Raw genomic sequence first — 11,404 nt, forward strand, 5'->3', positions numbered from 1 at the left:
CTATCATCTCGAGGTCATTATGGCAGATCATTTGGCATTACTTAAAAATCAAGTTTATGGGTTGTTTATTTTTTAAATATGCATGTCTATAATAATAATATTGTAGCTATCTTATCTAAATGATAAAAATTATATTTATTATTTACTATATTATTTTTTCTATAAAGAATGAGTAATTTAAGATAATTTCACATCTTACAGTCCCAGCAAAAAAGTAAATCTTAATAAAAAGTGAATGTTTTCAGCCTAATGTAAAATGTACATTTATTTATTGAAATTACATTTTTTGCTGGAAGTATAAAGTGCAAAATTATCTCAAATTACAAACAATTAAGAATTACTAAAAACTAAAACACCAAATTATCTTCTCACTTTACTATCATTATTTGACAACAACATTTCACTTTTCCAGTTTGTATTTGAAATGTTTTATTAAAACATTTACTGCTCAAAAGACCTTATCATCTTACTTTTATATCTTTCATATTTCAGAGTGTTTTCAGGCCTTTCAGTCAATCATAAGTGGTAAAAAACTAATCATCATCTCGCTGGAACTTCAGGACAAGAAAATACTAGACACACCATTCACACCTTTTCAGCACAGATATTTGATAAAACAAATGTTTTTGGCTCACCCGATAAGCCTTTTGTAAGTCCATTCCGTAACGGCGAACCCGAAGAAGGCCTATCGGGCAAGCCAAAAACGTTCGTTTTATCAAATTTCCGTGCCGGAAAGGTACGTCTAGCTTTTTCCGGTATAAAAACTAGAAACATTAACACAATGCAGAAAATCCAAGTTGTGTTTCTGTTACGGCATTTCACGGTCCCAAGCTAACACGCAATAGGCCCTACTCCTCCACATAATAAACGATACGCGTAAACACGAGAGGCCCCAAGCCATGGCTTGCTGGTCGACTCGCTCGTTTACAAAGCCAACGTTAACGCAATAATCCCATATTTAATAGGTAAGATTGCAGGCAGCATGGGCCGAATTAAACAACGGCATGGCAGCATGGGCCGAATTAAATGCAACGGCCTCGGCAGAGCGCGCGACCGACCAATTTTGAGGGTCGCGTCCGGCGAAAGATTGCATTTAGAGGTACGCCTCCTCTGGCATTTTTGCTCCCGCGGTCGCGCTCCACACGCAATCGTACCTACCCAAACGAAGCAAATTTTACAGTTTTCTCTGACATTTCCGAACAATAAATGCACTTTTCGGTATTAAATGTGCTTATTTTAAAAAATTTTTATGCAATAATTTTTTTATTTTCCACGAATTTAAACGTTCGTTCCCACTTTAACCCATTTGACATAACAATGATGAAGTATATTTGGAGAATTTAATTACAAGTGCAAGGCCACTCAGACCTTAAGCACGAGTTCGTTTTGTTTATATTTTGAAACATAAACACAATAATATATAACATGCATACTGTTATAGAACGTTAACGAACGTAATTTAACGAGTTAATCAATTACCTTTTGTGCCAGTAACAGGATAAACGTGGAATAAGGAGACGAAAATATCCCGCACAAGAGCTTTCGAATGTCTTTAACGGAATGGCACTGTCACGTGACATTAAAGGTCAAATGGAGTCAACAGGTGCCGCGGTCATACCGTAAACGAAAGTGAAGAAATGCTTTCCATTTAAAAAATTTTTAATTTTTCCTTACAAAAAAATGATCTTTATGATTAATTAATAAATAATACAGATCTTTATCACCTCTTAAGTATTAAGAATTAAACAATAGAAAAAGTCCTAGTAGTATATAATTCTTGTTCTATTGTATTAAGTATCAATGAACTTGATATTTCATATAATATCATTTCTAATATATCACGTAGATGAATGTTATCAGTTTTCTTTTGTAAAACTAGAAAGTTTTGGATATTGTAAAGCGTGGCATTATCATTGTCGTAGAGGATACATTCGTGTTTATTCCACCGTGAAACAATTAAATGGACTACACGCTAATTAGTTATTGAAGAATGATCATTTGTCTATTAGTTTCATTCTGCAATACAAAATGGATCCGAATCTAAAACCAATTTTAATACGATTATATGAATGTAATAAACCGGCACAGTTTAAGTGTATATAACGTTTACACCATGATTAATATTTGCTGGATGCCGAGTGATTAGTACTAATATTTAAGATGGTAAAGGATTTAACCGCTCATTCGGGAGGATCGAAACATATCTGAAATATGGCCAGAGTCGCTTGCCAAATGGACTTCTTGTTGTTTCGGGTGCAAAAACGACGGGAAGTAATGGTGCCGACCCCGAACAATGAGTGGAGCTTGTTTTATTGTATGGGGACAATTACAGAACACGGGAAATTGCGCAGGAATTCCATCGTCGCCATCCAGATCTTCCGAAGCCTTCACGTCAAGATGTTGGCGATATCCTAGCAAAATTTAAGAAAACATTCAGTGTCTTGCATGAAAACACGCTACACTCGTTGTTTGGTAGTCAGCGCGATTAGTTCCGGTCGTTATTGCACCCGAAACAGTAACCACTCCCATTTGGCAAGCGAAGCGTATGATTTTTGGCCACCGTACGAGTGGCTTGATTCGCTATACTGAGTCATTATTAGGAATTTGCCGAAATTTCACTGAATTATGCCACGAAAAATCCTTCTTAATGCTCCTAGAGCAGTTTCAAAATTGACGTCAAAATGGCGGGCTAAACTAATTTTCTTCTTTAATGATATCAAACTTTATACACACTGCCGAATTATTCCTAGACCTGCCATTTGTACATATTACACATGGCTCCATTTAGTTTAATATATTAATATTTATTCGTACGTAATTGTGAACGAATGTGGATGAATTACAATTACATTTTGAACCATTCAAAATATCTTTGTAATTTAGTTTCAAATCGTTCATTTCGAATGGTTTGCAAATCAAATATAAGTTGCAATGATTCAGAACAAAAACGTAACTATAATGATGGGAGAATATCATCTTTTGAATCCATGGAATTCATTAATCAAATGCTTACTTCACTTGAGAAATTCGTGCATTTAAATGCAATGGATCAGAAGTGTGTAAATAAAATGGTAATTGATAATCTTTTCCACTGATATTTAATTCTAACGTAATACATAATTGGCATATAGATGCATAATATGTCTGAATATTTTGTATATAATAAATCGATAGTCTTTAATATAATTTTATGTCAAATGATTAATTCATCCAAATGAAATAATTTAAGTAATTTACATTGATAAATATCAAGGTGAAAAATCCTAGAATTTTTAGCCCCTATTCAGGGGTGTGAACACCATTGCCACAGATTCTAACGTTAGAATCTGTGTTGCACTTGCCCTTCTGTCACAACTTACCTTCTTGTTACTTGGGAGAATGGACTGGAAAATATTGAACTGATCCATACATGGTAGCGTTCTATTCAAAAATGGCTGACAAAAACAGCCAAAAATATTTGTTTTATTGTGAGGTTCCAAGATGGTCGAAACTAAAATTTAATTTCAAGTTAATTGAAAGCGAAAACGCTATTGTCAAGTCGGACCAAAGGTCATATTACGTAAGAGAGACGTGAGAAATTTGTATTGTGGAAAAAAACGCCTAGGAAAATTTTTAATTTCGTCAACAAACTTCACAGAATCAAACTTTTACATTTATCCTTTTCTCATTAATCCTACTATAAGATGCATTGTTTATTAAAAATATATTCTGATGATAAAACTATCAATTAAAATGATTATCCACCTCTAAATATTACAGGTACTAGTATATTTTCAATAGTGATCTCTAATTTCTTCCATTATTCAGCTGCACTTTACTCTAAATCTGATGTATGTCCTATAAAGCTGGTTCACTTCTATTTTTTCTTCTTGACTTTCATTATCCTTATGAAAATACTTGTTCCACTTAGTACATATATACAGTCAAACCTTAATATAGTGCCAATGATTATCTTTAAACAAAGCTTTACCTTAAGTAGAAAACCCTTGGATACCTACAAATTACTTAATATACAATTTTACACTACAAATGACATTGTTATCACAGTATTGCCAGACTTACAAACTTCCGACACAAAGTTGTGCGGAGTCCTTCAATTTAGCACCACGCTTGACTTACTGCCACACCTAAAGACGAACAAATGGCATCACTAAAGTGAGGTTTGATTGTATATAGAACAGAACAAATGCTTCTGTACAAGTATTTATTTTATTATAATATAACCACAGTGGCCAAACTGTAGCTTGCAAGCCACACGTAACTGCCATTTATTTAATTATTATAATTAAATATCCATTATATAAAATACGGTTTCAGTAGAGAATGCCCCTATTTCTGATAGGTGGTATATAGCTCCTGTTGCATCAAGGTTTGTCCAGCCCTATAAGGATACAAATAGAAGTTATAATTCTTATTTTCTGTATCAATATATAGAATTCTATCTATTTTTTCTCAGCTTTCTTTAGAAAACATGATTATTATATTCAAAAGGTTGTCATACATTTGGGAAAGGCTCACTTTGTTGTAATAAGTCCTAAAATATATCTATACAAGCGTATTTAACAGAATGCATATACACTTCTTCCATTCATGATACACTTCATACATTCTGATGTTATGTCATACGCATTACAGATGTTTTCCTTCAGATGGTTTGTATTTTATATGGTGACATTTGACTCCCTAAATTAGGAATAATAGCATTTTTCAAGACAATTGCCTGTGTAAGTATTATAATTCAGACAATATATTAAAATACACTATAGACATTTAGGTAGGTCATAGTAACAATTTCATGATACGACACAGTTAAAGATGTACTCACATCATTTACCATCATAAAACATAAGGAGAAGAATGCTTAAAGGAAAGAATTTAAAAATAAATTGTGTTATCTCGAAAAAGAAAATATGAACTAGTGCTAATAGAACAAAAAGGCATTAATTTTTTACCTTTCTTTTAGATTTATGTTACTATTTTTTCTCTACTTTTGTGTCTCTCTTCCTCCTCCTATGTTTAAATATGCGTCTTTTATAGATATAGAAGTTCTATTTATTTAAATCTAACACTCATTACTCAAAAATGTTTTATTAAGCTGTTAACATTACAAAAAAATCATTAATAAAAATTTATTATAATATTAAACATAATTTTAAAACTTACGTAAACAAGCATACTTTATAATAAATTTAAATTTCAAAAGGGTCGGATATTTAAGTAAACTCCGTGAGGGTAGAGATAGAGGAATGTTTCACATAAAACTAGGTAATTTACAGTAAAAATAAATAACAATATATTATTTTTTATTCAGTTTTATTTCCTACACGATCACGTGGAATGAGTCGCAGTTCGGATCCATGCTTCAGAAAAATATCTCCTGTTAAATATTGATATAAAATTATTATTTTTCTGATTAATATTAGATTAACAAAAATATCTTAACGATTAAAAATTATTAATTTACGTTAAAAAAATAAATCCCATAAACCTGTTCAGATCTAAATAATTCCATTAGAATAATCAAACAAATATAGAAGTGATGAAATATTAAGATTGTTATTGTTTGTATACAACTCACAGGTAATCTGCCGAGGGGAATGCTTCCCGGAAAAACCCTCCTATTTAGGTGTAAAAAATGTGAAAAAAACAAACTCTATGCGGCCAGCCAATTGGTGAGGTGCGAACCCGTGACCAACTATCGGCGTTGTGGTTTTATCCACTTGGCCACTGGTGGGCACAAAATATTAAGAAGTTCAAATATTTTAATCGAAATTAAACATTTTTTGAGTCATTTTGCCTCATTATCAGATCACAACTAATCCGAATGAAGCAATTTTTTAAAAATATTCTAATGGAACTATTTGAACATTTAAATAATGCTGTAAGAATAGAATTATTCATACAAAATTAACAAGTCTACTGTTTGCAGAAATTGCCATTTTATAGAAACAGATATAAAATTGTCAATATATTAATGACATTACAATCATTTTATATTATATTTGTATAAAAATTTATTTTGATCGTAAATATTCTAAAATTACTAGCAATTGTCAATATAGGTTAATTCAGTTGACAAAATATTTAGGATATTTCCTCAAAGACTGGCAACTTAAATTTGGTATCCAACAATTGTCTTTTTATCGTCTTTGACGACTCGATAAATCTAATTTAAAAATATAAAATACAAGAAAAACTCTCGTCCTGTTCCAACTAGAGGTGATTAAAAACATCAAAACAACGTTAAAGACTAGTGTTGTTTGAATGTTTTTAATCACGTCTAAAGTTGGAACAGGCCGAGAGGCATTTTTGGTGTTTGGTTACATATATAATCCCTACCTAATAACCGTGGCACCCAAGAACCGTGTGGAGCAACAAAGTGTAAGAGGAAGGTTTTATTTAATAGTATCAATGATTGGGATGAAAAAGGAGCTTATTGCAAACCAGGAAAATGGTACACATGTGGTGGATCTAGTGGCCATGTTTAAGATACCAACGTCAATGGTATTTGACTAGTAAATGCAATTTTCATTTTATTATACAGTATTTATGCATTTTATGTTTCCATGTTTTAGTTCATTATTTAGGATGTTTAATTGTGTTATTTTTACCTTAAATTATGTGTATTTTGCTGTTTATCAAAATGACTATTGTTTAGGGTCTGAGAACAGATTAATTCACTTTCCATTATTTGTAATGGGAAAAATTAATTCAGACTTTGAACAGTCTCTTGAAATGAATTAAATTCAAAGTGCGAGGCACCACTGTAAAAATAAATAATATTGTTTTTGTTATGTTATAACAAATTTACCTGCCGTCTGCGATGGATTAATGCCGACGCCATCATCTGTAATAATAGCACTTGTAGCCGGAGGAACTTTAAACTGTAAATTAAACCTCCATTATTATTACAATATTTTAAAGCAAAACCTACTACAAATACTCACCTCTTCAGCTGCAAATTTCAAAACTGCTGTGAATGGAGTTTGTTCAGGTACACTCAAACTATTAAATAAATGAAATTAATTAAAATATACTATTATAACTAAAAACTTTTTCGCATTTTAATACTCTTTAGATGTAAAATAAAAATTTAAAAACACACAGAATAACTTTGTGCACTACTACAATAATTAACAGAAGCTTTCTCATTGCTTTCCTGTGAACTTTAATGTTTAAAGATAAAAAAATTAAGAAACATTAACAACATTTATTAAAATTTATACTTTTCTTTTATTCGTACTGTTTATGTTACTGGATTTTGGGCGTTGGTGTGTTTATTTTTGAGCTACGTCCAGTTTTATGAGTTGTTTATTTGCATATTTTTTGCTTATCTTCAAAGCTATTAATGATGTAATGGTCTTAAAAGATAAGAAATTTATTATTTGAATAAAGTGACTTTAAAGTAAATTAAATAGAGATAAAAATACACTTTACTCAAATAAAAAATTGTTAATATTAAATTTTAAAACTTTGTTATGATACTTTTAAAAATATAATAGAAACTTCACAAAAAAAAGTTTTTTTTTTGATTGATGTTAGTGATGAGTCAGAGAGAAAACCCATGACTCATAATTTTAAGTCAAAAGAAACTGGATTTCTATTTATAGAACTGAAGTGCAGAGATGTAGTTGTTACATAAAATGAGACTAGAAAAATATGCTAAAAAAAACCATCAAAATTATGAAATTGAGGGAATTAGTCAGGTGTTTGATTAAATTAATCTACTAAAATTGTAATGCTAATAACAAGTAAAATCATCATTATGTCTGACCCTACTGGAGATACACACGACCCCCATTATCTCCCCGCCCCCTCGATCTTTTACCACCAAAATTTAATAGCATCAATCCCCTAATAAACAAACCTCCCCGAAAAATTTCAGAAATTTTTGACAAAAAGCACAACGAAGAGTGAACAAAATTGTGCCTCCCACCTAACATCCACACAAAGAAATTATCCTCAAATATTTTTGCATTTCTGGACATTTCAAGGTCCCAAGTGCAAAAATGTAAAAATCTTGGGGGGGGTCATTTTTTGACTGATCGCCATATTTTCTGTTATATATAACAGCCGGGAAAATAAAAATTGGACGGTAAAAATCAAAATTAATAATAATAAGGTAACACAATTATATAGTTCCAATAAATATTAAATGAATTTTAAGTTTCTTTTTTGTAAAAAATTCTTGGGTCCCTAGGCACAAAAGATTGGAGTCCCTCTTTATAACTTTATAACCAGTGAAAGCTAATAATGTCTGATTGTAGCTATATAATTATTGATAAACTATGATATAACACAATTTTAGGGCTCTAAAATACATTTTGATAGCAATAATTGATAAGCTTTAGATGTGATCAGAATTGAATAAAATTTTCAACACAGAAAATTCGCTATCGATTTCTTGTATTATTTACTAACCATGAATTTTTATTATTTTTTATTTTAATTCTAATATTTGTATTCCTGACAAATTTTTGTGAGACATAAGCATGCATGGATAATCTGCAAACCAAACTTGGCGTTGTTTTCATCTGGGGCCCACTGTTTGTTTACCCATCAGCTCTAAGTTTAGGCCGTCTCATGGGCCCAAGGATGGGATGTTTTTCCCACCTATCTATTGTACATACATGTTTACTTGTTTTACGGGTTTGTTTGTCTTTCCGGGTAGCGTAGTGCTTGCCCCTCTGGGTTGTTGTCATCTGCAGGCCCATGTTTGTTAACCCATTGGGCTTAAGTGCAGGCTGTTCATGGGTCCTAGGTTGAGAAGTGCTCAACCACTTGTCTTTGTATCATTTCCTTTTGTTTTTATTATTTTCATGTAAATTTTGTTTCGGGTTTGTTTGTTTCTTGGCAGCCCCATCGTCACCACCAGGTGTTTGGCCATTCGTGTTGCTGCTATTTGTATATCGCTGTACCTGCCTCACCAGAGGCAGCCCCTTGGGCATCCATACCGTTCTGTAATTCTTTTATATTCACTATTTGCTTATGGGCTATGCCCTATATTTTGTACATTTGTTATTTTCAATTAATAGGACTGACTGGGTGCTCTGAGGTCTCACGTTTCACACTTTCCTATTAGTCTTTTCTTTTCTTCCTTCTTATCATTTTCTCTAAAACTCTTCATCCTTCCTTTTCAAAGGCTATGCTGTAAGGTTGGGCCTTCTACTTCTTTCCAGTAAAGTAAAGTAAACCAAACTAGATAAGCTACACGTGGATAATTGAGAACGTATACTGCAGTTACGTCGATATAGAAAGTTTTCCAGAGACAAACCAAACATATTTTTCAGATAAACTTATTTTGTTTAATAAGTTTTGGTCCCAAATCAATGGAATGTTTTACTCGATCCCGGGTGGGCATTTGCCTCGTTTAATCCCTGCCGAGGACACCAGCGAATAAGGCAATGCAATTCAAAAGTGATCTGTCAAAAAGGTGTCTCACAAAATGAGAAACTAGTCCTTATTTTGATGTTAAACACATGAAGAAAACTCAGAAAAGTATGTCTATTAGTCAGGTGCAAACTCAAGATCAACTACCAATATTTAGTGGTTTTATCTACTTTGCCACTGACGAGGTATCTACTAATGCTTAACTGCTTTTCTATAGTTTGTAGGATGTTTGTAAAACTTCAAACCTTTATTAGTTTTTAGTCTTTAATTTGTAATATCTTTTAGTAACTGTATAGTTCAATACTGACTAAAAAATTAATTCATATTTACATACACAATCAAATAATTTTTCTAAATAGCAAAATAATTAAAATCTAAATGTTTGTCAATTAAAAAAACCAAAACAAAAGAATACTAAATTTTCTAGGCTGTTTTTATGTTATGTTATAAATTTTAATTAACCAATCACATAATTTGGTTGAAAGTTAAGTTAGTCCTCTCTTTACTTATATATACAAAAAGTACAGACTTACAAGTAATTTAATGGTCAAAAACATTTGTTCTAATAAATAAACTCAAGGTTTAAATATCGAGGTGCGTTTCTCTGTTAAATTTCTTGTTTATATTCTTTATAGTCACGAACTATTTTAAGCCGAAATGAAAACTTAAGGAATTGATCGTGTCAGACAAAAAGTCTTTGAGAAATTTTCTTTCACGATACCCCAATGAGAACCGTTACACGTTACATCTGCATTTCAAGTCAACTATACAATATCAGACTTCCAATTTGCATCAAAATATTCTCTAACTAGAAGACCCAAAACTCAATTTCATATTTACGGACTTTGTGGCCACATTGCATAATTGTCTTCTTATCAAAATTAGCTATTACTCTAATTGGAAAATAATTTTTATACATAGGCAATTCACACCGAAAAAATTAGACTCGATAATCTCTTATTTCTTCAATGTAAATGCCTTAAAGTAAAAACAATTGATTTTAGACCTAATAATAATAATGTAGTAAATAATATTTAAACTAACTTTTTCTATCTCATTCATTATCATAGAAAAATAGCAACACAAATGTTTAACACATTTTGATGCCACGTTCAAAATACTACTTAGGTACGAATCATCAATACATTTGTCTAACCGCACAAAAAATAAATAGGACACATAGGGTCTTGCAAAATGAATACTATCATTTCTGTAATTATGTTAATTATTATCTGAGAAGTACGAGGTGTACACTAATCAATGTAGTAACCATCCAGGTTTCATCTCTCGCCGGCATTCAAACGATTTGCCATCTACTTCTAGGAAGCACCGTAAGCAAAAATGCCAACTCCACAACAGATAAGGATTTCTGCGTTCCGTAAAGGCAAAAACCTATACCGGAAAATTGGAATCCGTCACCGTGCAACACAAGTAATTTACAAAATTGCGACTTCCGCGCAAGGAGCGACGACGAGTACGCCGTAGTGCGTGCGAAGAATTTAAATATCGTTCGGATGCGTGCCACGCGACACGAGACGCATACGCCACACACCGAAAAATTGGAACGAGTAAATGTAAAACTCGAACACTTCTCAAATGTTTTAAATTGCATTACAACATTCTCAGATAACAATTAACATAAATACAATACTTTAATACAGTAGCATTCATTTTGGAAGACCCTGTATTTAATTCGGTCATTAAATGGCATAGTGATAAATGTAAACACGAAATCGACCATGCAACTAAAATGTTGGCAGTAACGCTTCGATTTCAAACATGGCGTCAAGATGATGATGCTACACACTTAAAAGATAGCGCCATCTCTTGTTATATAAACAAACTTTTTCGAATGTATTACTTTTAATTTTCACGTTTTAAGTACACAAAACTATTCTATACGTACTGTAGAGCAGGTATTATTCTAAAATATAGGTTAATTGGTGTTCCTTGAAATTATAGTCCAACATTTCAAGCAAAGTATTTACCAAAGCATTTCCTCATCGACAAATTC

General features: G+C 31.9%; 2 protein-coding genes across 2 annotated transcripts in view; both read right to left on the minus strand.

Annotated features, from left to right (window-relative positions):
- The window catches only part of LOC136987874 (tumor protein 63-like), a 54,754-nt gene extending 53,195 nt beyond the window's left edge, over window positions 1-1,559 (minus strand). The window contains exon 1 of the mRNA XM_067285633.1: window positions 1,480-1,559. The gene's annotated coding sequence lies outside the window, so the exon portion shown is untranslated. The remainder of the gene's footprint in view (window positions 1-1,479) is intronic.
- A 3,727-nt stretch (window positions 1,560-5,286) lies between these two features.
- Window positions 5,287-11,404, minus strand: part of Ufm1 (Ubiquitin-fold modifier 1) — a 15,947-nt gene continuing 9,829 nt past the window's right edge. Inside the window, exons 3-5 of the mRNA XM_067285647.1 lie at window positions 6,948-7,005; window positions 6,812-6,884; window positions 5,287-5,377 (exon numbers count right to left, since the gene is read on the minus strand). Coding sequence (XP_067141748.1) covers window positions 5,304-5,377; window positions 6,812-6,884; window positions 6,948-7,005 — 205 coding nt within the window. The 3' untranslated portion in view covers window positions 5,287-5,303. The remainder of the gene's footprint in view (window positions 5,378-6,811; window positions 6,885-6,947; window positions 7,006-11,404) is intronic.

The sequence above is a fragment of the Centruroides vittatus genome, unplaced genomic scaffold (assembly GCF_030686945.1).
Source record: "Centruroides vittatus isolate TY-2023 unplaced genomic scaffold, ASM3068694v2 scaffold_2802, whole genome shotgun sequence".
NCBI lineage: Eukaryota > Metazoa > Arthropoda > Arachnida > Scorpiones > Buthidae > Centruroides > Centruroides vittatus.